The sequence below is a fragment of the Podarcis melisellensis genome (genome assembly GCF_964234715.1).
Source record: "Podarcis melisellensis genome assembly, chromosome: 8".
In the NCBI taxonomy this organism is placed as follows: Eukaryota; Metazoa; Chordata; class Lepidosauria; order Squamata; family Lacertidae; genus Podarcis; species Podarcis melisellensis.
In genome coordinates this window covers 41,211,994-41,237,751 of record NC_138540.1, presented here as the reverse complement: position 1 = coordinate 41,237,751, position 25,758 = coordinate 41,211,994, and the positions used below count along the sequence as shown (strand labels likewise).

The 25,758-nt window shown below is 46.8% G+C and overlaps 2 protein-coding genes and 1 long non-coding RNA gene across 3 annotated transcripts in view; 2 read left to right on the top strand and 1 right to left on the bottom strand.

The window, feature by feature from the left end:
• SPG7 (SPG7 matrix AAA peptidase subunit, paraplegin) overlaps window positions 1–15,003 on the top strand; it is a 32,730-nt gene extending 17,727 nt beyond the window's left edge. The window contains exons 9-17 of the mRNA XM_081921073.1: window positions 766–939; window positions 4,401–4,525; window positions 6,984–7,086; window positions 9,348–9,458; window positions 10,203–10,318; window positions 10,455–10,611; window positions 10,837–11,000; window positions 11,824–11,901; window positions 12,925–15,003. Coding sequence (XP_081777199.1) covers window positions 766–939; window positions 4,401–4,525; window positions 6,984–7,086; window positions 9,348–9,458; window positions 10,203–10,318; window positions 10,455–10,611; window positions 10,837–11,000; window positions 11,824–11,901; window positions 12,925–13,134 — 1,238 coding nt within the window. The 3' untranslated portion in view covers window positions 13,135–15,003. The remainder of the gene's footprint in view (window positions 1–765; window positions 940–4,400; window positions 4,526–6,983; window positions 7,087–9,347; window positions 9,459–10,202; window positions 10,319–10,454; window positions 10,612–10,836; window positions 11,001–11,823; window positions 11,902–12,924) is intronic.
• On the bottom strand, window positions 14,503–17,463 carry LOC309375426. Its single transcript, XR_014170920.1, has 2 exons — window positions 17,010–17,463; window positions 14,503–16,682 (listed from the first exon to the last, which is right to left on the bottom strand). It is a non-coding gene; the product is annotated as an uncharacterized lncRNA (long non-coding RNA).
• Window positions 17,464–17,582: 119 nt separating this feature from the next.
• On the top strand, window positions 17,583–25,254 carry RPL13 (ribosomal protein L13). The gene is made up of 6 exons (XM_081921074.1): window positions 17,583–17,690; window positions 19,543–19,660; window positions 20,619–20,760; window positions 22,308–22,481; window positions 23,346–23,402; window positions 25,055–25,254. The coding sequence occupies exons 2-6, from the start codon at window positions 19,557–19,559 to the stop codon at window positions 25,211–25,213; spliced, it is 636 nt and encodes a 211-aa protein (XP_081777200.1). The 5' UTR covers window positions 17,583–17,690; window positions 19,543–19,556; the 3' UTR covers window positions 25,214–25,254.
• The last annotated feature ends 504 nt before the right edge of the window (window positions 25,255–25,758 follow it).

The window sequence follows — 25,758 nt, the reverse complement described above, 5'->3', positions numbered from 1 at the left end:
ACTGCTGCTTGTGTCCTGGGGCAGTACGGCATTTTCACTGACTGATCTCATACACACACACACACACAAATACACACACACACACACACACACACAGAGAGAGAGAGAGAGAGAGAGACAGAGACAGAGAGACACAGAGAGAGAGTGTTCCCCTCTTGACACCAATTCTGCTGCTCTTCATTTCTTCCACTCTGCTCAACTTCTGAGCCTGGAACTTTCTAACTGAGACACCCAGTTCTGAATGGAGAGCAGCAGAAAATCCTTTTGGAGGAGCCAACCTAGTTCAGTCAAAGGCACCCTGCAAAAAAGTTGGGGGCTTCTTGTTTCGTGGTCTGCTGTTAGGCAGCGAATATCCTCCTAGTTCAATTTGGTTTCTTGTTGCTGCTGCCATCTCTGCTGGCACCTGAAACCAGGCAGCCCTCTGATAACCTACAACATAATAGCATATTTGAGCCCTGCTGGATCAGGCCAGTGGCTCATCTAGTTCAGTATCCTGTTCTCACAGTGACCAACTAAATGCTTATAGGAAGCCTGCAAGTGGGATTCAAGCACCAGAGCACCTATGATTTCCAGCTACTTTTATTAGCAACAAGGGCACAGTAGGCCTGTTGGACAAAGCACAACCAGCAGCCTTGGGACACATTTAAGATTCACCCTGGCGGAAGCTTGCGAGGGCCCAGATTCAGGAAGCAGAGCATGAGGCTATTTATTAGAATGGATTTGTTCTCTCTTCTCCTTCCCCCCTCCCCCTACTCCCTTATGTAGGACTTGGGGCTGCTCGCGTGCGGAGCCTCTTCAAAGAAGCCCGAGCCCGTGCACCCTGCATCGTCTACATTGATGAAATTGATGCTGTGGGGAAGAAACGCTCCACAAACATGTCTGGCTTCTCCAACACAGAGGAAGAGCAAACCTTAAACCAGCTGCTAGTAGAAATGGATGGTCAGTAGCTCAGGCGCATTCTCCAGTCTTGCTTTTTTCCTTGGCTTGTGGTCAGAAATATTTCCCCTTTCTCCACTCCAGGAGGAAAACTCTCCTCCTACTGTTGCCATGGTATTACTCACAGAAGATGGCAGCTCAAGCATGCCCCCACCCGCTCCCTGCCTTTCTCCCCCTTTTTTCCTTCATTGCTAAGCTTCTCTCTGTTGCCCAAGTACTCCCAGATTCTCCAAAGAGTTCCAAAGTCTCCTTATCACACTTGATGTTGCCACCTACCCTCACTCTCCAGTTTGACTTCGACCTGCATCCAGAAAGGGAGGGTGACAGTTGTAGGTTACAGGCAGGCCACTCCAATTAAGATTAGTTAGATGTGGTAACCAATGATATAACTCTAATAAATGCATAAACATTTTCCCAAGATGGGTAAGTTTAAAGCCTGTTTACTTGGAAAAGAAAGATTGGATGCAGAGGGGCAGAAGCAGATACAGTTAGTTCCTTCTGCTCTTGTCTAACTTTCTGCCTTCAGTCCTTCAGCCAGTGCAATCCCACCCCCACCCCCCGGTAAGGAAGAGCAAAACTTTGGCCACTCCCACTGCTCTCCTCTCCCAGCTCTGCCTACTGTCTTTCGGACCTGGCAGCAAGAAGCAAGAGAGATTCTCGTTTGGTTGCTAGGTTTCTTTTGGTTGCTTATTGCATGCCTTGTGTGTTACTGCTATCACTGGGTCTCTTGGTAGCGACTCAAGGTATTGAGACTAGACCCATTGGTGGGTTCTTAAAACTCTCTGAAATGTACCACCTGGCTGGTTTTCCACTTATGTGTACAAGTGTGTGCACGTATGTGTCTGTAGCTCTAGAATTTCCTGTTCCCTAAGCTCTCTTGGGGAAAAAAAATTCAGGTACTCCCTAGGGCAGGGATAGGGAACCTGTGGCCCTCCAGATTATGTTGGACACTAACTGCCATCAGTCCTAGCCAGCAATGGACAGACATGATATCCAGCAACACCTGGAGCTCCACAGGATCCCCAACCCTGCCTGAAATAAGTACAACATTTAGGGGGAGGCCGATGCTAAGAAGCACCAAGTGGTTCTGGAAAGGTGGCCCAAGACTTCAAGCCTTAGCTAGCCTTTTGCTTCAGCTGGTGTCTGTCTGGGAGAAGGGCTCTTCAGAAGTGCCTTGGCTGGGAGCCAGCCGAAGCTTCATCTGGCCCGAGCATAGCAGTCTGCGGTGTGCTTGACAGACCCAGCCAGCATCTTGCTTTGCCTCTAATATTGATGCAGCCACTCTGTACTGCTAGTGTAGCTGAAACTAGATGAGTGAGGTTGAAACGATGTGCTTTTAAAAGAGTCTCTGCTAAAGCACGAAAGCACCCTCTTTTGCTTCATGCTGGCTGATCAGAATGAACCGAGCTGAACTAAGGAACATGAGGAAAGCAGCTCCTGTGAGGAACAGTTGAAAGAGCCAAGTATGTTCAGCTTGGGGAAGGGAAGGTTGGGGGAAGACATGATCGCAGTCTTAAAATATAGAAAGGGCTGTCATTCAGGAGAGCATGGAGCAGACTTGCTCTCTTTTCCTCCAAGGGTGAGGAGGTCAAAAAGTACAGAGATGCAGTTTTTAGCTGAACTTTAGGAGAAAGTTCTGAATGGCAAGAGCTGTTTGACAACAGAACAGACTCTGCCTAGGGAGGTGGCAGACTGTCCTTCTCTGGGCATATTGAATTACAGCCTGGGTGGTCACCTGTCAGGGATGTTGTGCTTGCATTCTGCATTGCAGGTCCTGGATTGAGCCAGAGTTGGACTAGTTGACCTCTAAGGTCCCTTCCATCACAAAGATTATATGAAGAGTGTGTGTATGTGCGCACATTGCTCCCATGCAATGTTAACTCTGCCATACAGCTTTGAGCATGATTGGTCAATTCTCCATGCACATACTGATCTTGGGCTTTACTAAAACTTGGATTTGAGCCTTGCTTTTTCCAAAAATTGAATAATCTTCCACCAGATTGTCAGAAGCCTCCCTGCTCTCAGCTAAAGTGTGCAAGCAGTCGATCACTCTTCATCCCTGAATAGAAGGTTGCTTGCTTTGTTAAATTTGCCATACTTTGGGTGGAAACAGAAGTGTATGCATATCCCAGTAGGTTGAGAGAGCCTGGGTAGTTGTGTAACAGGGAGAGCACCTGTTAGATCCAGAATTGCTTCCTTTCATTCTGCCCTTTGTGCCCTGGGAGTGGGGGAGGCAGCTCCTCTCCAGGAGTCTTGTTGCCTTAATCACACTCCGTTGCCAGTTCAGTCATGTTGAAGCTAGGGGTGTTGATTTGGGGGAGGGTGGAGAATAGATTGACAAGGGGTCACAGGATTATAAAAGGCTCAGTCTGGAGCCTTGCACTCCCAGGCCTTGTTCTGATGGTGTCTTTGGCGAGCACTGGAAAGCTTGTTGTGTTTGGTGATGGATCTGCTGGTTGTCTGATCTATTTTGGGAGCACTTCTTCCCAGGAGCAAAGCAGCTAATGTTCTGCTTGCACTAATCTTGCCATAGGAATGAAGCTGCTTAGCCCACGTGACTGACTCCCAGCGCCTCTATTTCCTTCCTTCTTGCCTTGCAAAATACCCTGACAGACTGATGCACAGTTGTGCTTTGTTGTCTTCTGGAATTTGCCTCCACAGCATCCCGCAAGGAGGCAGAAGTGAGGCTCATTAGGTAGCAGCATGCAGTAGGAGAGTGGACCTCTGGGTTATCTGGAGGATAAATCCCTTGGGTGAGCTATTGTGCTCATCTCTTGGGCAGCATGGGGAGAATATGCCCATGCTGCCCCCACTCTAAGGCAGCAGTGTGTGCTTCTGCAGTTCAAGCAAGGAAGAAGCCTAGCTATATCTGCCTCATGCCAAGAGCTTCCTGTGTAGCTTTGTATTTGGCTGGCTGCATTGCCCCACAGCTGTGGTCATGCCATTTAAATATGGCAGTTCTGCCAAATGCACGCTGCCGCTAAAATGTTATCTTCAGTATACTGACAACTGCTAGAGTGCAAACTGTTAACATAATTGTGAGAGAAGTTGCATCAATGGATTAACAAATAAGTTGTATGAATGCTGGTCATATTTGAGTCTAGCAGGCTTCAGTGTCTTCTGCAATTCAGGTATTGGAATTGTAAGGACAGGACAATTAAAAATATATATTTCTGTGTGTTCTTAGTTGTATAAAATGTGCAATAAACCATTTAAAGGAGGAAATTGTGTCCAGATCTCTAGCGTTCTGGCATTTATATAATCCACATGAGTCAATTTTCGCTAGATAGGTCCACGAGCATCTGCTTGATTGCAGCCTCTTCTTTCCCCGCCCATGACCTTGCATATTAAAGCATGTTTGTGTACATTTGACCTCTCATGCAGGGAAATATCTCTCTCTGGAGCTTCTTGCACAGGTGGCACATTCCATCCACTTCTGCTCTTCACATTTTTCTCTGTTGCAGGCATGGGGACCACTGATCATGTCATAGTGCTAGCATCCACCAACCGGGCAGATATCTTGGACAATGCTCTCATGAGACCTGGGAGGCTTGACCGCCACATTTTTATTGATCTGCCTACTCTGCAGGTATTATTTGGACCCACCTCTGCTGTGACTCTTGGATTCTGTGGTTAAGGTATTGGGCAGTGGCAGAAACTAGGCAGTGGATTGTGGACACTTGTCTTCTTTAGTATTTGACTCACAATTGGTGCACTCAATCTCAGGAACTGGATTCACTCCATTGTTGGTTTTCTGCTATAAGGGTGTTTCTGTCGCTTCCTGTTGGAGCTCTAGCAGAATCTCGGCTTTGTGAATGGTGCGTTCAAATTGCAGGCCTACATGAGCTCAGTAAACCTATAAAACCAGGTCTGCTGGGTTTATGTTGACCCACAATTGGAAGAGCACGAACCATAAAGTTCAGTAGTCAGTGTCAATCGGACAGTCAGGAACTATGAGGATTTCCACACAAATTTACTTAAAACAACAACAACAACCACCTTTGTGCTAAGAAAAGGAACTGGTTATGTGAGAGGCACCTTTTGGGAGTACTCCAGTAATAGTTCTCAGAACATGACCCTTGTGCCTTTGCTGTGGTGCTTTTAAGCTAAGGACCAAATGCTTTCAATCAGATTTGTGTGTGTAGATGGATGCAGAATCACACAGTATGAATTTGTGCATTTAGAACTCTTAAGGCAGGCTTGGCCTGACTTCAGTCTTGCGTGCTCTGCTTTTTAAAAACACACACACAACTGAAATCTCTGTGGTTCAAGCATGTCTTTTTTTAAAAAAACAAACAAACAAAAAACCCCCACAGAGCTTAAAATAGCTCCCTGCTTGCATCCCTAGGTATTTGACTGCTAGCCAGGTAGAAAAGAGTCTTGCGTGTTTCCAGAAGACATTTGGGGCTTCTTGTGATCTCAGTAGGCAGAGTTAAGTGCACTCAGTGGGAAGCATAGAAAACGGCCCAAAGAAAAGGAACCTCCTTGTCCTCCTCCTCCTCCATTAATCCTATGTAAGGTTTCCTTTTCTCCCCACTGCCCTCCCCGGAACAGCTCATAAATGGCTGCATCCGCTTGGGCGGTAAGCAGGACCTGAATTGAGATGAGGGTTTTCCTTTTTAAACAGCACCAGCATCCCCTCCTCCCATCTGGGGCTTCGCTATCCTCCTGCTCCTCCAGGTTTTCGCTTAAAATACCTCAAATGCCTGATACGATCTGGCACCGGAAAAGTGAGCTGTGCAGCTGCCTTGAAGGAGGAAGGGGAAGGAAATCCTGGCAGCTGAGCCCACTGCTTTAATCAGGACCGCCTGGACCAGCTGAATGAGTCACTTGCTGGCCTGTAGCCAGCTAGATCTGGCCCCCTCACCCCAATTGCAAATTGCCTCTCTTCATTCAAGGAGAGGGGAGCATCTGCAAAGCCCCAATTCTCTCTCCCTCTCCCTCTGTCTGTATCCCCACCCCACCCCCCGCCGGCCCAGCCATGCAAGTGCTATGATGATAGAAACATTAAGGAATAAATCAAAATTAATAGGAGGGGGGTATAGCAAGAGGAATGACCTTTGGAGGGAAGAGCCAATGACTTCTTGCAATGACTTCTTTACATCTGTCCTGCATTTGAAAGAAGCCCTGGAAATATCCAGAGCCTGGAAAGATAGGCAAGCAAGAGAGACTCTGCCCCCTGGTGGTTTTGCCTTGTAATAATCATGGCTTTGCCAAGCCTGGCATCTTCCGTTGAGTAGAGATTCCTTCTTTCAGAAATCCTGCTTCTGAAGCAGCAGCAACCCCAAATGCATGGTGAGCCTTGTTGGGGTGGCAATCTACTCCAGCTCCTCTTCAGGCCTCTCCCAAAAGGCATCTTGATTTGAGCCTACAACAGGGGTAGCAGCCCTGCCTCATATTGCTAGTCTGCAACTTGCATCATGACCATTGGCTGTGCTGGCTGAGGCTGGCAGGAACATCTGGAGGGCACTCTGTTCACTACCACTTGCCTACAGTGTGTATTTTCAATAGAAACTACTCAGGTTCTGTGGGGCAGCGTGCATTTTTCTACACACACGGGCACACAGCTTTTAAAAATGCTTTTAAAAATCTAATATTTTTAGACTATGTTGTGGACTCCTGTCCTTTTGCCTTGCCACTTCTCTCTCATTTCAGTTGCTTCATCCCAAGCTAAGGAAGGATGCACAGTGTTCTCAAGCCAAAGCCCACGTCCTAGTGAGACTACCCACTACACCACACTGGCTCCAATAGTTTTTGGATGGTTTATGCATGTTTTGACATAGGGATGCTAGCAATCTTCTGTAAAGTCTAGAGAAGCAGTTGCAGGGGTGGATGAAGGTCTACCTGGTCCATCATTCTTTGCAAGAATAAGTAATAAACAAATAAGAATAAATAAGCAGGAAGCTGTGAACCTGGGACTCCCTTCTACCCAACCTTCTGCTTTTAGAGGACAAGGTGATGTCAGCACCTTCCTTTCTTCTGATGCCCATTTGTGCCCTTCAGTATCAGCTGCACCATGCAAAACTGCTCTGTCTTGTTCCTTGCAGGAGAGGCGGGAGATCTTTGAGCAGCACCTGAAGGGCCTGAAGCTGTCTCAGGCTGGCACTTTTTATTCCCAGCGCTTGGCTGAGCTCACTCCGGGGTTCAGTGGTATGTAAGAGCAGCTGTTTGTCTGGTTTCCTTTGTTTTGTTGTTGTTGCTGTTTGCATCCAGCCACATGTTAGCAATCTCTGTAGCGCACTTTAGTCATGTATGGCTTGGCTACCTTCCACCCGGCTGCTTCCTTCCAATGCTGCTGCGTGTGATGTGAAAGAAAAGGGGGCCAAAGCCCCCCCCCAGTGCTGTAGTTATGCTGGATGGAAATTGACACACAGACTAGTACCTAGACTGGTTCTGCTAAATCCATGAATTGGCCAGTTTTCCAGCATTTATGTTAGTTTTTCTTCCAATAGAGGTAGTAAAAAACAATTTGTGCTTGGCGTGTGTGACCCAGATTTTTGTGGGGTTGGAGCTGCTGCTTCTGGTTGTGCCTGCTGGAAACTTAGTAGCTGGAAAATCAGTGCAATTATCTGGGGAAATGTTTCTGCAGTCTAAAATATTTTAACTGAGCAGTTCAGCATTGGATTAGCTTGAGAGAAATGGGTAGGACATTCCTGCTTTCCTGAGCCTCTAGTCCATCTCCGAGCTCAGAACAAAGCTGTGAATTTCCTGTTTGTGGAGTATCCTCTGTGAGTTCCCCGCTGGTGGCCCCCGCTCTGCCTCTTCCGTGATTCCTTTGAGCAGCCCCCACACCACCCACATGCTCAAAACTCAGAACAGATGTGCCTTCTCCTCCCTGGAGAAACTTGTGTGATTGTGGTCAGAAGAGCCCCAGCGGGCAATGCCAAGCCCAGGCCACCCTCTCCTAAGCCCAGCTTGAGACGGCGCTTGATTAACTCATTGCTGTCCACCATGAAGCCTCTCCTTGAGGGTCACCTTGTGGTTTTGAATCTAGCATACAGAGCACAACAGCGAGAGGCTTGCAAGATCCTGCTTCTTTCTGCTTTGCATAACAGCCCCTCCCCCCTCACTTCCTGATTCTCCCTCCTTTGTACTCTGCTTTTTAAAAACTCTTATTTGCAGAACAACTTTTTTTATCACAGTAAAATGCAACAAAGGGAAGCCGATTGAAAAGAAATTCATAGAAAGCACTAATGGTTGCCAGTAGTACCCCTAAAAAGATGTGGCAACATTCTTGACAACAGGAAGTCCAGTTCAGGGTAAATAACAAATCAGAGTTAGAGATCAAGCATGTTACGTAGCCAGAGTGATAAAAACGGGATATATTGTGCCAACAACTACATAATAAATACACCGTTAAACCTTTCAAGCTTGGAATGTCAGCTCTGCCTCTCATTACCTTGACTAAAACAAAACAATCTCGTTTTTTAAAATATGTCATAGAAGCAGCTTAAAGAAGCAGCTCTGTCAGATACTAGAAATGCCCACACTTTATCAAGCAATGCTACTGAGGTTTTATACTGTTCTGTGATTTAGGGGGGGAAAGTTGCCACTGTAAACAGGTGGGCTACAAGAGTCGAAGCAGGTACACATAGCTTCTTTACATAACCTAACAATGCCACAGGGATGTAATGTGGGGGCATTGCATGTAATGGATTTGAAAAGTTGCAGAATCTTAACCCCAAATGAGCAACATTTTAGGGCATCACATTCAGGTATTGAAGAGGAATCTCTTGATGCAAGTGGAGAGCAGTTAACATTCAGGTGGCCTCGGACATCAGGCAAGGTGGTGCCAGCACCTCAAAGGCTGCACTGCTTCATCTTCCTTTCTTGCAACCTAAGAAAAACTGGTGACTAAAGACAGGAGGACGTTGTTGCTATTATTATTGTTATTAAAATTGTATACCAGCCTTCCTAAGGAGCCTAGGTTGGCAGGCACACAAACAAAGCATTACAAAAATGCTCCAGTATAGACACAGACAGGGAAAAACCTCCACTTAAAAGGCTTGTTGGAAGAGGAAGGTCTTCAATTGAGTATAACTGGTCCCGACCTGCGGTTTGGGAGGATGGTACATCATTCTCAGGGTCCAACTGGTCATATTTTGAGGTGTTGGGAAGGAAATTTCATCCCTTCCTCATAATGGCAAGTGGTGACTTGGGCAATTTCTTCCCCTACTCCTTCCGTGTTGGTGTTACAGGTTGGCTTGTTTGCTTGATTCCCCTGGAGTCACTACCTACCCTTCAGGTGCATCCTTGGGTGCAGTGTACTGTACCATTTTTATACACCCTCTTTGAGTTTTTCCATGGAGGAGCATTGCTTTGGAGAGCATGTTGGGCTTGATAGTTACCTGCTCTGTTCCGGCTCTCTGATCCCAAGAAAACCCAATGAGTGCGTGTTGCTCTATCTACAGGAGCAGACATAGCCAACATCTGTAATGAGGCCGCTCTCCATGCAGCAAGGGAGGGGCATAAGTCCATCGACACATTCAATTTTGAGTACGCCGTGGAGAGAGTCATTGCAGGTAAGGTTTCTTTTTGGGTGACATGTTGGTCAGTTTTCTTCAGTCTACGGTAAAGTGTCACATGATAAAGGGTTTTGCCATCATCGCCAGTTTAACACAGCCAAGCTGCCAGTGGACAGCTGCAGGGTGGAGGAGCATAAATGGAGTGGTGTGAATCAGGTCTGCTTAATTACAGACCACGAAGAAGCCTCTCTGTTTGGGTGTATATGTTTTACAATACCTCGGCTTTGCTGGCCTTAATGGGGGCTTTCCAATGTATTGTTAGGGTCTTGCTTTGTGCATAGCCACAATCTCTGAAGACTGCCTGGTGAGTGGCAGGAAATTTTGTGTGTGTTGATTTTTATCAAGGGATGCATTGCTGGAATCCAACCTTTACATATATATTTCAGCAATTGCCTTCTCCAGGGAGAAATCTTAAGGGCTTCTCCTATCCTACATGGACCATTTATTTGGATACACTCCTGTAGGGCCAGAGTTTAATAGACTGTTTAAAAGTGGTATCAGGGTCTGAAGGGTGAATTGACAGGCCTGTGTTATTGCAACTATCAATGCAATAAAGGATTGTTGCTGGCTCTCTTAGCCCTTGGGTCATGACTGCAGAGAGTTCTCTGACTTACAGCTGAGTGATAGTGCATAAGGGGTAGAGAAAGCCTTTTCCCTTCTCAGCCTTGCAGATTAAAATAGTGGTGCACCTTAGTAGCATATCCTGGGAAATGGAATTTATGTCCTCCATCTGCCCCACAGGGACCGCTAAAAAGAGCAAAATCCTGTCGCCGGAGGAGCGGAGAGTTGTGGCATTTCATGAGTCAGGTCACACACTTGTAGGCTGGCTGTTGGAGCACACAGAGGCAGCGATGAAGGTAGATTTGCTCTCTGCCCTGAGCTTGGGACACGGGACATGGTAATCAAGAGCAGCTGATGCCTCTTGAACTCATTCTCTGCAAGACAAGTTGGACCTCTCCTTTTTTCTTTTCTTCCCTTCCCACTATCTCACAGGTTTCCATCGCTCCTCGCACCAATGCTGCCTTGGGCTTCACCCAGATCCTGCCAAAGGACCAATACCTCCTTACCAAGGACCAGCTCTTTGAGCGGATGTGCATGGCCCTGGGAGGGAGAGTTTCAGAAGCCATCACCTTTAATAAAGTCACTACAGGTGAGGAAGCCAAATATGTGCTTCATCTTGTTGACCTCCTGTCTTTCAGTGGTGCTGCAGGCTTCTCTTTGTTAAATGTCCTTCCACTGTGCTTGAGCAATGAAGCCAATGAGCTTGCATAGACATTCTCTTCCCCCCCCCTCAGAATAGGAGGGGGGTATCTTGACACTTCTGATGCATGTAGCACCACCCCTTAAGTTCTTTTTTATCCATTGCTTACTCCAGGGGCACAAGATGACCTGAGGAAGGTCACCAAGATAGCATATTCAATGGTGAAGCAATATGGGATGGTGCCCAATGTTGGATACTTGTCCTTCCCAGAAAAGGAAAGTACCCCAGGGATAGGACGTCGTCCCTTCAGCCACGGACTCCAGCAAATTATGGACCATGTAAGTTCTCTTCATGGATATAAAGCTCCAACAAAAATGCTTGCCTGTTCACAGGTTTTAAAGGGCCCTGAGGCAGAGCCATTTTGTTATGTTGCAGTTTCCCAGGGAGAATAAGGCTAATCATCTGAGACTGTAACCACTAGCCCAGAGGAATTCACAGTGTGAATGCCACTTTTCGAAGGAGAGGGCTTTGTTGCCCAAGTTGGCTTGCCTTGACCCTTGTAAACAGGATGCAAACAAGATTAGCTTGGCACTGCAAAGTGTGTGTGGTTATGGAGTAGGAAGGAGGCAAACCACCAATCCTGAAGTCTAGCTGAACACCATCCCATGTCTTCCCATACATTTTTGTTGCTGCTAGCAGCATCTTTGCTGTGCTTTTCAGTTGCTTCAAGGGTTCTAGTCTTGGATAGGTCCCAGTCCTAAGGGGATGATGCTAGTAGAATTCTAAACCAATAAAGATCCACAACTTATTAAGTCACTGCCTTCCTTCCCCAAAGTGGTCCCACACAATAAAAGCTGCTCATTGAATTGTCTTAGGGCAAGTGCTAGAAAAAGGTTAGGACTAATCACTTGAAGGAAGCATATAAACAGAACTGGAGAGGAGTAGTTAGGCTGAACATTGCCTAGTCCTACTTTAAATGTGAGATGTGCCATCACACTCTGCACCCAACCAAGCTGTTCTTTACCTATGAGCTGTTCTTCATTAGGATCTCTGGGGCTCTGTGTCTTTGCTGAAGGGGTATGAACTGCAGCTCAGAATCTTCATCTCTCTTGGCTCAGCCTTGTTGCTATAACTCCTCCTCTGGTTTTGTTTCCCTTCTAGGAAGCAAAGATGCTGGTGGCCCAAGCCTACAGGCGCACAGAGAAACTGCTGTTAGAGAATCGGGACAAACTGAAAGCAGTAAGGCTTGCAGAACACCAGAGGGATTCAGATTGAATTGGGGGTGGGGGTGACTGGGAAGCGGGGGTGATCCAGACTCAGAACCCTGCTCTGCTGTTGAAAGTTCAGTGGCTGGCCATGGGCAAGTTGCTTCTCTTTAGCCTAGCTACAGGGTAGCTTGTGAGGCTTCAAAAAGTGCTTTGAGCAACTTGGCAGGGGAGAACTGGTTTTTTAAAAACAAGGTAGCAGCTACTCTGCTGAGAGCCAACTAAGGGAACAAAATGGACCATGGCTAAGATGATTCCTCTGCAGAGTCTTAGATACTGTTTTACTTGCCACTTGCATTGGGAAGCATGGCAGCCCTTTTCCTTGGCTGATAGTGGCAAGAAGCAGTGGGTTGTGGCGCATTTCAGTTCCTTGTGATGCCAGGAATGTGAAGGGAGAAACTCCTAGAGCTGCAGGGTAGGAGGCCTGATTTAATATTCCTCAAATGGCCCCACATATGCACCTTTGTCCCTTTCTTTGTACATTCACACCATTGCCATACTCTTTTCTTTCGTAGCTACATACACAATACTTCTCTTAATAGTTATCTTTGCTCTATGCAATGGCACCTGGCATGGGAGAAGAGAGGTGTATGTAGAATGCAAGTTCTTTCCTGCATGTGATAAACTCCTCAAACTGTTGCTTCCTTTTAAGATCAAGGGGGGGGGGAGGAAGAAAAGAATCCTTTGAATGGAATGTGGTGTCCTAAAGCAGGTGCAGGAAACCTGTGGCGCTCCAAATGTTGTTGGATTACAACACCCATCATCCCCTACCTTTGGCCATGCTGGCTTCAGGGACTGATGGGAGTTGGAGTCCAGCAACGTCTGAAAGGTCTTAGGTTTCCATCCCTGTCCTTGAGAGTGCTTTCCTTGAGGTGGGCTGGTCCTTGCTTCAGCCAGTGGATGGCTGAGCCCCAGTGTATCCTATTTCCATGTTTAGGTTTCTCTGGCCAGTGTGTGCATGCAAATGCTTACCATCTGTCACCTTTTCTGTGTCTAGCTGGCCGATGCCCTGCTGGAGAAAGAAGTCATCAACTACGACGACATAGAAGCCTTGATTGGGCCTCCTCCACATGGGCCCAAGAAAATGATTAGCCCTCAGAGCTGGATTGAGGCCGAGAGGGACAAACAAGATACGGGAGATGAAGAGGCACCTCAGTCACCCCAGAGCCGAGAGGAGGAGGAAGAGTTTGACCAGAGACCAGTTTGACAATGGCCAAGTGAGAGAAGGGACTGAGCAGCTTCCTTTCTGAACTAGAGGCGCAAAGAGAGTTATTTCATGCCTGTGTGTAGGCTGCTCTGCTCATATTTTGTGATGGGCTGCGAGCAGGGTCCAGCTTCCCCTGCTCTAAAAATGATCAAGCTGTGGTTGATGTATGTTCATGGGCTCATCAAGGCTCATTGGGAAGGGTCCCAGTGCCTCTGGGTCACCAGGTTACAGTTATGGGAATGTGTGTGGTCAGTCTGGGCAGAACCAGCCATTGTGTCACAGACCTCCCACAAAAGCAGCTGCTGTGCTCTGCTTCATCTTCTTTTTTCTGGTGCCACACACTGCAACCCTCCTTTGACATGACAGCAATAGCTGTATCACTAGCATCCGGAGTTTAATGCTTCTCCCTAGAACCAACAACACAAATATTTCCCTGATTTTTACGCATGTCTCTTGAGGTGTAGAAAGTCTGATATGGACAATGGAGATGTAGATTTCCTTTGACCTATGTCACCATGCCACAAAGATATAGGTCCTTTGACCTATGTAACTCTGGCCACAAAGATAGGGGCAGGCACAACCTCTGAATGCTGGTGGGGCTCCCTGGAGTGACTTGGAAGGGAGAGAGAATCCTCAAGCCTTTCGGAGAGTACTCTGGCTGGCTGGTAGCTTCTGGTTCTTGCACACAGGCCTTTAGACTGAATGTGTCTCTAAAGCAGCTTGTAACGGGAGTTGGGTGGGGGGAGGGATAGACAGTTTCCTGCTGTACAATAACAGCTGAAGGGAGGTGGAGTGGAGAGAGAAAAGGGCTAGCTGCATTTTCAAACACACTCCATAGATTATTTCCATGAGGACTATTGTCTGTATCCTTATACAACCCTTGTCCAGATTTTCCTCCACTCCTGCCAATATTTAATTGGCAATTCTCAAAACTGCCTCTTTTCTGAGACTACCCTCATGCATAGATGGGATGAGCGTGCACACATTTGCACTCTGAATTGCCTCAACGTGAAGGGAGTTTGCTCTTTAGAACTGCGGCTATCAAAATCCCTGGAGATATGATCCTCCTGAATATGTATTTCAACATGTGATATTGCACTACGACATAAAAGAAAACCAAGCATTTCAGCACTGGTCTGTAAGTCCCTTTCTCCATCTCCCCCAGTGGGCCTTGAAAGAAAAGTCATTGGTGATCTGTGTGTACCACCTAGTGGTCTATTGACAAATTTGTACCAAATTGCTGTATATCTGTGACAATATCTGTGGGGCAATATGCCAAGTTTCTGAATCACAGTGGCAGTAATTTAACCCATTTCCCTCCAAGAGGGAGCCAGACTCGCCAGACTCACTGGCAGTAGCTAAGCTATAGCACAAGGGTGGTTAATGCTTTGGCTCATGGAATTGCAGAGATGAAAGGGACCCCAAGGGCCATCTAGTCCAGCCCCCTGCAATGCAGGAATGTTAGCTAAATCATACATGACAGATGGCCATCTCACATCTGCTTAAAAACCTCCATCTATAGTGGCATCATATTGAAAGAAATTCTGGAACAAGAAAGTCATGTTAAAATTAATTGTGCTGGGTCTTGGCATCTGAAGTGGTTGGTATGTTTTTCCAGTTGGGTATTTCTCAAGAAAATGAAATTTGAAAATTGTTCAATTTAAGAAGTTGTCACTGGGGGAGGGATGGTGAGAGAGCCACAAGTGTTCTCCACCTTGATTTTTCCACTTTTCTTATCTTTCCAAGAGTTCCTGCTCAATGTATTTATAAACCATGACCTAGCACAAACTGCAATAAATCTCTATCATCTCAGCTGCTTGTACCTTTCCCATCTATTAAAAAATGAAATAAACTTTTACAGAACTCAAATACCACTCACTAGTCATTTATCGTCATTCTCAATGGGCATGAGTCATCATTTAAACTGTCCTGTTACTGCAAATACAATCTATAACATTAATACGTGCCATTTTCAGTATATGCAACTCACTGTAGTCTGTTCAATGAAGTGCAGTGTGTTCCCTTGCTTAAAATGCCGCTAGTGGGGAGTCTCCTATACCTGATGCGATAAAAAATTCTCATTGGCCAAGCTATGCCAGTGCTCAATAGTGCCTGGCTGTTGGGGAGCAGGATGCTGAACTATCTTTATCAGATCCTAAAGAGCTTTTCTTAAGTGTGTCACAGTGTTATTTGGGCTACAATGTTATGCATGCACTATTGCTTGTAAGCCCTTTTAAGCTCAGTAAGACTTTGCATATCCGTGCATCAGTTCAGGCTACTGTAGGCTCAGGTTACTGCAGATGCTATCCGTGACATTAATATGTGCCATTTTCAACATGTACAATTCACTGCAGTCTGTTCCTTTTAGTGGCAATGGGGGAGAATCTCCTAGATTTGGCCCAACGGAGAATCTTATTGGTCACAGTTAAGGCAGTGCTCATAGTGCCTGGCCACTGGGGAGCAAGGTATTGAACTCTGATTTCTCAGATCCTGCAGAACTTTTATTAAGTTTGTCACAATGCAATTGGGGTTACAATTCTAAGGACATTAGAGCAGCATGCTGGATTTTGTCCAGAATTCTGTATTCTGAGTGGCTAACCAGATGCCAATGGGACACCAGTAAGCAGGACTTGCGCACTATAAAAGTGGAATGTTGGGTTTCCTGTGTAACGAGCACATTTATTCAGAAATAGAAGGGGATTTGCAAAGCCTGCAGTTCTCTTCATTACTTTCATGGCTGGTCTCAGAAAAAACCTTGCCAGTTTCAGACAACCCTGAAAGGCAAACAGGCATACCGAGGGGGATGGCAGCCATCTGACAGCATTATCCAGCCACCTTCTGCCTGGCAACTTCGTCCCTCACTTCAGCCTGCCAACTTCCACTGGCTTCCACCCATGAATAGCCACTAGTTCATGCATTCACCCTGTGCCAGGAGGGCAGCGTCCAGAACCCCCTGAATGCATTCAGACACAGACCATTCACCTCAACCAGTTTACATCCACAAACATCAGCCTGCTGCAGCCTTTCAACATCCACTGGCTTCTGACTGCATACATCACCAGCTTCCACTCAGCAAACCTGCCAACTTCCACCAGGTCCATCACCAGGCATCAGTCAGCTGCTGCTTTCTGTTTGCCACTTCACCTCCATGTGGAAGGAGGTCACCCAGTGCTGAATGATACAGCTGTTTCCTACTATGTTCTCTTCAGGAAGGTTTATGCCTTGGTTCTCCCCTTGGCCCACCTTTATATCCAGTCAGTGGCTATGTGCTTTTGGGACATGGGTTGTGCTGTGATCTAAACTACTGAGCCTCTTGGGCTTCCAATCAAGTCGTCAGTGGTTCAAATCTGAGCAACGGGGTGAGCTCCTGTTACTCTGTCTCAGCTCCTGCCAACCTAGCAGTTCGAAAGCAAGCCAGTGCAAGTAGATGGACAGGTAGCACTGTAGTGGGAAGGTAAATGACATTTCCGTGTGCTCTGGCACTCATCATGGTCCTCCATTCGCCAGTAGCAGTTTAGTCATGCTGGTCACACAACCCGGAAAGCTGTCTGTGGACAAACGTCCAGTGGCGTAGCGTGGGGGGTGCAGGGGGGGCCGGCTGCACTGGGCGCAACACCGGGTTAGGGTTAGGAGGCGCAAATCCACGGGTTAGGGGCGCAAATCCACGGGTTAGGGGGCGCAAATCCACGGGTTAGGGGGCGCAAATCCACGGGTTAGGGGGCGCAAATCCACGGGTTAGGGGGCGCAAATCCACGGGTTAGGGGGCGCAAATCCACGGGTTAGGGGGCGCAAATCCACGGGTTAGGGGGCGCAAATCCACGGGTTAGGGGGTGCAAATTACTTGCCTTGCCCCGGGTGCTGACAACCCACGCTACGCCACTGCAAACGTCAGCTCCCTTGGCCTGAAAAGTGAGATGAGCACCGCAACCCCATAGTCACCTTTGACTGGACTTAACCATCCAGGGGTCCTTTACATTACCTTTTTCTACCTTTGCTTTTGTGGGAGGTGAGTTCTTGTGCTTTTGAGCCAACCCAGGCAGTAGCTGGTGAGGCATCATCATCACCTCCCCACCCCTCACAATGGTGAGTGCAGTTTCAGCAGTAGTTTGTTCCTTTGCATTACCTATTGCCTCGTGCTGATACCAAGGAAAGACACATTATAAACTTGTGGGGAGAGGGGCATTTTTCAGCCCAATGGCTGCATTTCCCTCTGGCCAACCTTCAGGGACTACATCCCGATTGGTCAAATGCCAAACGGAAAGGAACAGTAAATGTGACTCTTTGAATAGGAGACTATCCCGCGCCCCTCCATCCATTACGAGCCGGCAGAATTGAACAGCTGCGGTACCTTTAAGATGGGCACCATCTTTGTTACTGGCAAGACAATGTGTTGGACATAGCGGCTGACGCCAGTGAGGGTAATTCCCTCTCCCTGATTGGCCACGGACGGAGCGTTTCGCGTTTCCTGAACCGGGTCACGCACGGCGGCTCAGATATCCCAGAGTTCCGGGCGAGAGTTCTTTCTTTTTCCGGCCGGCCATTTTCTCTCCCGGGAGGTGAGTTCTCGTGCTGGGGGAGGCCTGGTTGGCTATCCGCCTTCATCCGTCGCCTGCGCGGGGATGGGGGACTCCGGGGGCGGACTCCGGGGTTCTAGAGGGTCTTGTGGACGTTACGGAAAGGTTATGGGGTCCCAGGGGGGAGACTGATGGGCTCTTGCCTGGTTGTTAGAGGCGATCCTTTGCGCTCCACTGAGCTTCTAGATCTGCCTCGTTATTTAGAAAGGCCCAGCCAGAGCACAAAAGTGGAGCACACAGGCTTTGCACGCAGGCGGGCCCAAGCCCAGCCTCTGGCGCTTCGGTTAGGATGGCTAACGGCCTTCGAGGGGCTGATGTCACCAGAGCATCCAGTGGTGGGTAAGTGAAGCCAGCGTCCCAGGGGCACCCGTAGCTCATTCATATATCGTGGTACCGGCTTCTGTATCTGGCCAAGAATTACTGCACCAATCAATAGGATTTGTAGCCCGGTTAGTCAAGCCACAGCTACGGTATTTCGGAGTGATATTGGCTAGTGAAGAACGACCTATTACAACTCATGTAACTGTAGTAGTTTTGGCCAAAATGTAACGTCCTGAAGAAGTGCAGGGCATTTGTTTTGCTGGGTGCTTTCGTGTTCATTGAGGATTTTATTGCTGACTCTGCAGAAATGGTTTCCCATTTATGGGATTTAGTCAAGTGTCGCTCCCTCAGCCTGTAAAGCGAGATGAGCGCTGCAACCCCAGAGTCGTCTGCGACTGGACTTAACTGTCAGGGGTCCTTTACCTTTACCATTGTATCCCTGAATGCTAATGAGCTTTTAAACGTTTTAAACAAGCAGTTTTAAAGCCACCAGCTTTTTCTTATTCATAGTGAAATAAACCATTTTTCTTAAGCTTAGCAGGGTTTGAGTCAGCATGAGGTAGGTTCCTGTGTGGGGATGGAGTCTAGTTTAGTGGGTGTAACACAGACTTTGCCTGCAGAAGGCCACAGGTTTAAGCTCTTGGATAGCAGGACGAGAAAGACTTTGAAGAGCCACAGCCAGCCAGATCAGTCAGTACAGTATTGGGCTCAGTGGAGCAATGTGCAGAATCTGAATGAAGGCAGCCTTGTAAGTTTGGCTGGGGTGACCCCATATTTTACCATTCTGATAGGGTATTGGCAAGAGGCTCCAAGTTAGATCTTTAGTATCATTTAAAAAAATGAAGTCTCTGTATCCTTCATACAATGTGACAAGTCAGTCACATTCAGAAGGAGACATTACTTTTAATAGGCAGTATGGAGTTGAGGGATAAGACAAGAGTGAGGGGAGGAAAGGGGGGGAGAAAGAGATTTAGTGTCTTGAATGCCTTGCTAGTCCGAACTAATAGCCTGATCCTATACATCAGTTTCATATGTAAGGGAGGGCCCCGTAGTTCAGCAGGAGTACATGTAGAAGGTTCATTCTCTGGGATCTCCTGTTGAAGGGTTTTGAACCTTGATGGGCTGCTGCCAATCACTGTAGTCAGGACCAGCCAAAATTAAGCAAGTAGATAGCTCCTTATGTTATTGTAAGGTCTCTTGCAGAAGAGATTCTTCAGAGATGCATGTTTGATATTGTTAAACAGAGTGTGGGATATTTGATGAATGGATCAAAGCTCTTCCTAATATTACTAGTAAAAGGTTTCCTGCATCATAACTGCATTCTGCCTGCAAGTTTCCAACCTTTGGCACAATTAGGAATCCAAATGCTAGGTTTCCTTTGGGCTTAGAAGGGCATGACATTATGTGTCTCCAGTATACTTCACAGAACTGTTGCAAGGATATTTTGTATGCTGAAAAGAGATGTTAAAATGGAAATCATAAGGAGTCTAATCCATACTGTTTGTATTTTCAGGGACATAAGGAGCCATGGCGCCCAGCCGGAATGGCATGATCTTGAATCCCCACTTTCACAAAGACTGGCAAAGACGAGTAGCCACATGGTTTAATCAGCCTGCTAGGAAGATCCGCAGGTGAGGTCTGCTGAGCCCCTTGCATTTTGTGTTCTTTGTGTCCGGTGCTCGGCTAACATACAGCAGTCTGGATAATGCAAAAGGCAAGCAAGTGTGAGCCTTGCCATTTTTGGCTTTCTGCAAGACACTTGTTCAGTTTTTCAGCCAGATGATGAAAATTCTCCGGAATCGCTGTACCACATTGATGACCCTTTGAACCCATATAAGCTGATGGCTGTAGCTTTTTTTATTTCTATCTACTCAGTTAAAGGATTGAAAATGGAACCGTCTATATCTTAATGCCTTTATCTCTGGTGTTACTGCATTTTAAATACTGTCTGTAGTTCTGGTTTCCACATCTCAAAAATGATATTGTTCAGCTGGAAAAGGTGCAGAGAAGGGCAACCAAAATGATTAAGGGGTTGGAGCAACTCCTATATGGAAAAGTTAAATTTGCAACTTGTAGTTTGTGGTGGGGGCAAAGGTGAGCAAAGAGGGACATAAGAGGCATGATTTGGAAAAAAGTCGTGCTTTTTCTCACATAAAACTAGAATTCCAGGTCTTCCAGTAAAGCATACAAAAGGAGCATAGCTTCACACATCACATTGCTCAAACTATGGAATTCATTTGCACAAGAGTGGTGCTAGGATTTGAAGAAATCATGGAAGCTAGTGATGTCTCGTTCTGCCTCCACTGTCAGAGGCAGTATGCTTCTGAATACCAGCTGCTAGGAATTACATGAAGCAGTTGCACTGGGGACCTGCTTGCAGGCTTCTTTTAGGTGTCTGATTGGCCAGGTTGCTGGACTAAGTGGGTCTTTGGTCTGATCCAGCAGGACTTCTTTTGTTCTTATGCTTTCCTTATGCTTCCTTCCCTTGCAACCAATCCCAACTTTATCTGTAAGGGGAGCTCAGTAGGGGTTATATTTGGAGAGAGAACAGGTTTAACATAGCCCTTTTGTACTTCTTTCTGCACCCAGGAGGAAGACCCGTCAGGCGAAGGCCCGTCGTATTGCTCCACGTCCGGTATCTGGACCAATCAGGCCAATTGTGAGGTGCCCCACTGTACGATACCACACAAAAGTCCGTGCTGGTAGAGGATTCAGCTTGGAGGAGCTGAGAGTAAGTAAAAAAGCATAGGTGTCTCTTAACACCTGAGTGCCTGCCTCTGAAATACAGGTTGTTTTGGCTTGTGGCATATGATATGTGAGCTAAGCTATATAGGAATCTGTTGTGTTTTGTACAGTGGTTGGTGAGGCTTCCATATAACCAAAAAACTTCATTGAATCAGATTTCTTGGAGGATTAGTTTTTGTATTTATAGTGGAAGTTCTTGAATTAAACAGATGGAGAGTTTTATAGCAATAGTATAGCTAATCCCTGTTCCTTCAGAGTGGGTTATACGAGGATCTTTAGGCAGTTAAAAATTAAAACCCACACCCTTCTCTTTTAAAAATTAAAACCCACACCCTTGTCTGTTTCTAATTGCTTAAAGGACAAGAGTTTAGCCTTGCACATTTTTATTCAGTATTTTGGTGGAGATTTCTTTTTTAGGTACTGGAGAAAAATTGTTTGGCCAGGTACATTAGCATCCTACCAGAAGGTCTCTCTTTGTTGCCATTGCAAGCCACATGCCGTTTCTTTGAGAGCCTTTCAATCAGTTGATAGCTCTGTCCCTGGAATCTCTGTACTGCGATTACTTATGTTTTGAAGCTTTTCTTCTCTTTGTAAAAAAAAATTATTAAAGAGTTTCAAAACAAATATTTTGTTAATACATTAACAGAAAAACAAAGAAAAAATAGGGCAACAATTTTTGAAAACATTGCTATACTGTTATATAAAGTATCAATATTGTTAACTAGACCAGTGTTTCCCAAACGTTTTTGGGCAACGGCACACCTGTTTACTGAAAAAAAATCTCGCGGCACACCACCATTAAAGCCCCGCCCCGTGACGTCAGCGCGCAGCGTCACGCCGGGAGGGACGCACAAAAGTGAAAGTTTTTTCCCTCCCCCTTGCTGGGGAACCTCCAAGCTTTGGGGGTGGGAGGAGGCAGCAGAGCGAGGGACTGAGGGACGGCGGCAACTGAGGCGGCGGCGGCTGAGGCAGAGCTGGGAAGGGGGTTTCCAGGGGACACGGCAGCTCCTCGAAAGGCTTCTCTCAGCTGCGCTCAATCCGCCTCGGAGAGGATTTCCCCTCCGGTCCCATGCGTTCGTTTGGGGCATCGCTCCGGCTGCTCCCTCTCCCGCCGCGCAGGAGCGATGCCTCTCTCTGGCTCTCCCTCCGCGCAGGCTGAGGGAGGGAGGGAGGGGCGCGTGTGACCCGTCTCTGCTGGGAGACCAAACCCAGCGAGGCAGAGTCGCGCGGAGGCGCCCAGGCAGCGCTGCCGGCTGCGAGGAGGAGCGCCAGGCAGCAGCAGGAGGCGCGGCCTCTCCTCGCCGCCGCCGCCCCGCCTCTCGCCGCCCGACTCGCCCGCCTCCCTCCAGGCATCTCGCGGCACACGAGGCAACGTCTCACGGCACACTCGCGTGCCGCGGAACACCGGTTGGGAAACACTGAACTAGACAAGAAGTTTTCCAGCTGATGACTGTTCTGCCTTCATAGCAGGTACAGGGCTGGCAATGTACAAGTTGCTTTTACTTGTGGCTTAGGTTAATATGCTTTCCCTAGATGGCCGGCATCAACAAGAAGTTTGCCCAGACAATTGGTATCTCAGTGGACCCCAGGCGCCGGAACAGGTCAACAGAAGCCCTGCAGGCAAATGTGCAGCGGCTGAAGGAATACCGCTCTAAGATCATTCTCTTTCCCCGGAAACCTTCTGCCCCTAAGAAGGGCGACAGTGCAGTAAGTATACAGGGGAGAATTTCAGGGGAAGTAGGTGTTGCAGGAGAAGGGAGCTTTATTTCTAATAAGTCTAGTGGGGTGAAAGCTGTGCTGCAAAGCACACTATAAAACTCCCAAGGACACAACTTCCAAGGAGTACTTGATTATGACTGGGGCACAAAAAAGCTTGCATCCAGTATAAGAGGCAGAAACACTACCTACTTTCCATTGCTGGTGGTCACATGCTACTTCAGCCACAACATCACAAGTTTGTTCCAATACAGCCACCCAAAGACAAGGCCACCCCCATCCCCTCACCACCAAGGAAATGTAACAAGCAAATAGATAGATAACCCCCACAAGTGACGCTGACACAAAACCACTAAGTAGAAGCATTACCACCCCACTCACCACCCCTACCTTCCCCCTCTTTTCTTCGCAACCCAATACTGCATGCAACACAACAAATGAAACTGATCTGTAGAAAACACAGCTTGAAAAAAGAGAGGATGCACGTATATTTGTAAACTAAGAAATCTTTAATAAAAATTATTTTTTAAAAAAGTTTGTTCCAGGGCCCTCTTCCTTAGTTGCTATGATTCTCAAAGTGTGTACATACGTCTTTAAAGACCTTGCAGTTACTTGTATTGGGGAGAGAGCAGAAGTGTTGAGGAAAAGTGAGATGACAGCAATATAAGGCTAAACTGGGAATTTTGGTATTCTTCGTTTTCAACTCTGCCTAACCTTGCCCCTACAGTAAGATTTTTAGAGGCTCCCTCAGCCCTTGTATGACATAATCCAAGCTAGGGTTTTTTTTCTTGCTGTCCAAAAAAGGGGAAGGTGGAATAAATAAGTTAATTCCTGAACATTTTCTTCTCTCCACAGGCTGAAGAGCTCAAGATGGCCACACAGCTCTCTGGACCAGTTATGCCCATCAAAAATGTAAGTGACTTCCATAGATCTTTCCTCTGAAATTTATAGACCTTGTAATGGGAAATTTCCTGCTTCCAACATGGTTTCTTGAGAGCGGTTGTGTTTCTTGAGTGTCAGATGATGTTCTGTGACCTAACAAAAAGGAGCAGCTTCAATGTTGTGTTGGCTACTTCTCATTCATTCAAACATAGTTATGTCCTTGGAATCTTGCAAAACACAAGTTTGCAATCAATATTGAAAGTTGGTTTTTCAAGTAAGTCGTACATGAAATCTGAACAAGTGAATGGTGGTAGTTGTGATGCTACTGAATTTCTAACAGAAATGGAATATTAAAAAAGAAGCAATCAAGTAGGTGGTTAGCCTTGTGGAGTCCTGCTTGGGATCAGTCTCTTCTAAAGTCCTTACTTCTCACAGTGCCTCTGGGAAGCCCAGCAGCAGCAGGGCGTAAAGAAAACAGCCCTCTGCTCTTGCTTGTCCTCCAGCAAGAGGTACTCAGTGCTGTATTTCTGGATATGGGCGCTCAATTTATTTATTTTTGTTTTGTTTTATTATTGAAATAAGGTGACTGCCCTGGAAATCCAGTATATTGAAGGGCAGTATGTAAATGTAAAATAAACTAGTATACAACTGCAGCTAGAAGCCACTGACTGTCTCCTACCACATGAATTTGTCTCATCTCCTTTGAAAGCCACCTAATCCAGTGGCTATTGTCACACCTTGTGGCAGTGGGTTCCACAAGTTAGTCATTGAGTAGAAAAGGACTTCTTGTCTATTCCTCTTGTCTATCTTGAACCTGTAGCCAGTCAGTTTAATTGCGTGACCCATGAGCTATAGAATTATGAAAGAGGGAAGCTGGCTACTATGCTTCTTCCCACCCCCTGAAAAGTCCCCAATATTTTAGTCTTCTCTCATAACAGAAGATGGGTCATTTTGGTTGCCTTTCCTGACTCTTACGTCCTTTTTGAGACTGACTGGCCATAACTGTTCCTCTTATTCCAAAAGTGGATATCCTGTATGTTTATATTGAAGGCCTTATGCTGCTGACCATCTTCATTTTCAGTCCCTCTATTTGATCACTAGATTCTGCTACTGATGCAGAAAATATTTTCTGTATCATTTTGGCAATGAATTTTTCCTGTGCCTGGACTAGCCATGAGGGTTCCAACCCCACTGTCAGTATGTCTCTGAACTCTAGTTGCTCAGAATCACAAGTGAGGGAGGGTGCTGTTATGCTTAGGTTCTCCTTGTAGGCTTCACATTAGGGCATCCCGTTGGCCGCTGTGAGAACAAGATGCATGACTAAATGGGACATTGGCTTGATCCAGCAGGCTCTTCTGGTGTTCTGAGTGCTGCTACAGAAAGGGGCTGGGTCTGCGTCCATAGTACATATTTTGAGCACATTTTGTCCCGAAAAGAATTCTGGGCACTGCAGTTTGTTGAGGGTTGCTAGGAATTGTAACTCTCTGGGGGATAAACTCCGCTGCCCAGAATTCTTTGAAGGAATGAATGTGATTTGGATGTTCTTTAAAGGTAAACTGTATATACAGCCTGTGACTTAAAAGTGTTAGACTGAGCCATAGTGTGGGTGAATATTGAATCAGAAATGGGAAGAAAGCAGCAGCTTTTTGGTGTGTGCCCTGATTGTCTGGTTCTTTCCTTAGGTCTACAAAAAAGAGAAAGCCCGGGTTATATCGGAGGAAGAGAAGAATTTCAAGGCTTTTGCCAGCCTGCGCATGGCCCGGGCAAATGCTCGGCTCTTTGGCATCCGGGCTAAGCGAGCCAAGGAAGCAGCAGAGCAGGATGTGGAAAAGAAGAAATAAACTCTTTGTTCGGAGCACCTCAATAAAGGATAGATTTGGAACTTTGTGGTGCTTGTCTTAGAGATGTGGGGAAGAGCAACATGGGCTGGGAATCCTGGCACTTGAGCATAGCCCCTTTGCTATCTCCATATCATGCCCACTCATTTTTTGTGGGCGCTCCAGTAGTTTGGCAAGGAGGCTGGTACATCTTGGGTTTTCAGTATTGAAGCAGCCTGGGAAATGGAAGGCAGTGCTAGTTGGATCCCATTTTATATTTTTAACCCCCTGGTTGGGGGATGAAAGGGGCGACCTACTATTCCTTGCTCGCTTAGGTTCCCTTTTGGCAGATACAGAGCTGGGTAATTTGGGTATTTAGTAGAACAGAAGGTGATAAATGCATGGGGAAGAGCCATAGCTCAGTGGTAGAGCATCAGGCTTTGGTTGCAGAGGGTCGTGCTCGCTTCGGCAGCACATATACTAAAATTGGATGCAGAGGGTCCCAGTTCAAGCCCCTGTAGGGCTGGGAATGTTGCCCATCTGAAACTCCAGAGAGCTGCTGCCTGTCA

Coding starts and splice junctions, on each gene's coding strand:
- RPL13 (XM_081921074.1), top strand. CDS start 19,557: ATGGCGCCCAGCCGGAATGGCATGATCTTGAATCCCCACTTTCACAAA. Junction 22,482..23,345: donor CTAAGAAGGGCGACAGTGCA/GTAAGTATACAG, acceptor TTCTCTCCACAG/GCTGAAGAGCTCAAGATGGC. Junction 23,403..25,054: donor CAGTTATGCCCATCAAAAAT/GTAAGTGACTTC, acceptor TTCTTTCCTTAG/GTCTACAAAAAAGAGAAAGC.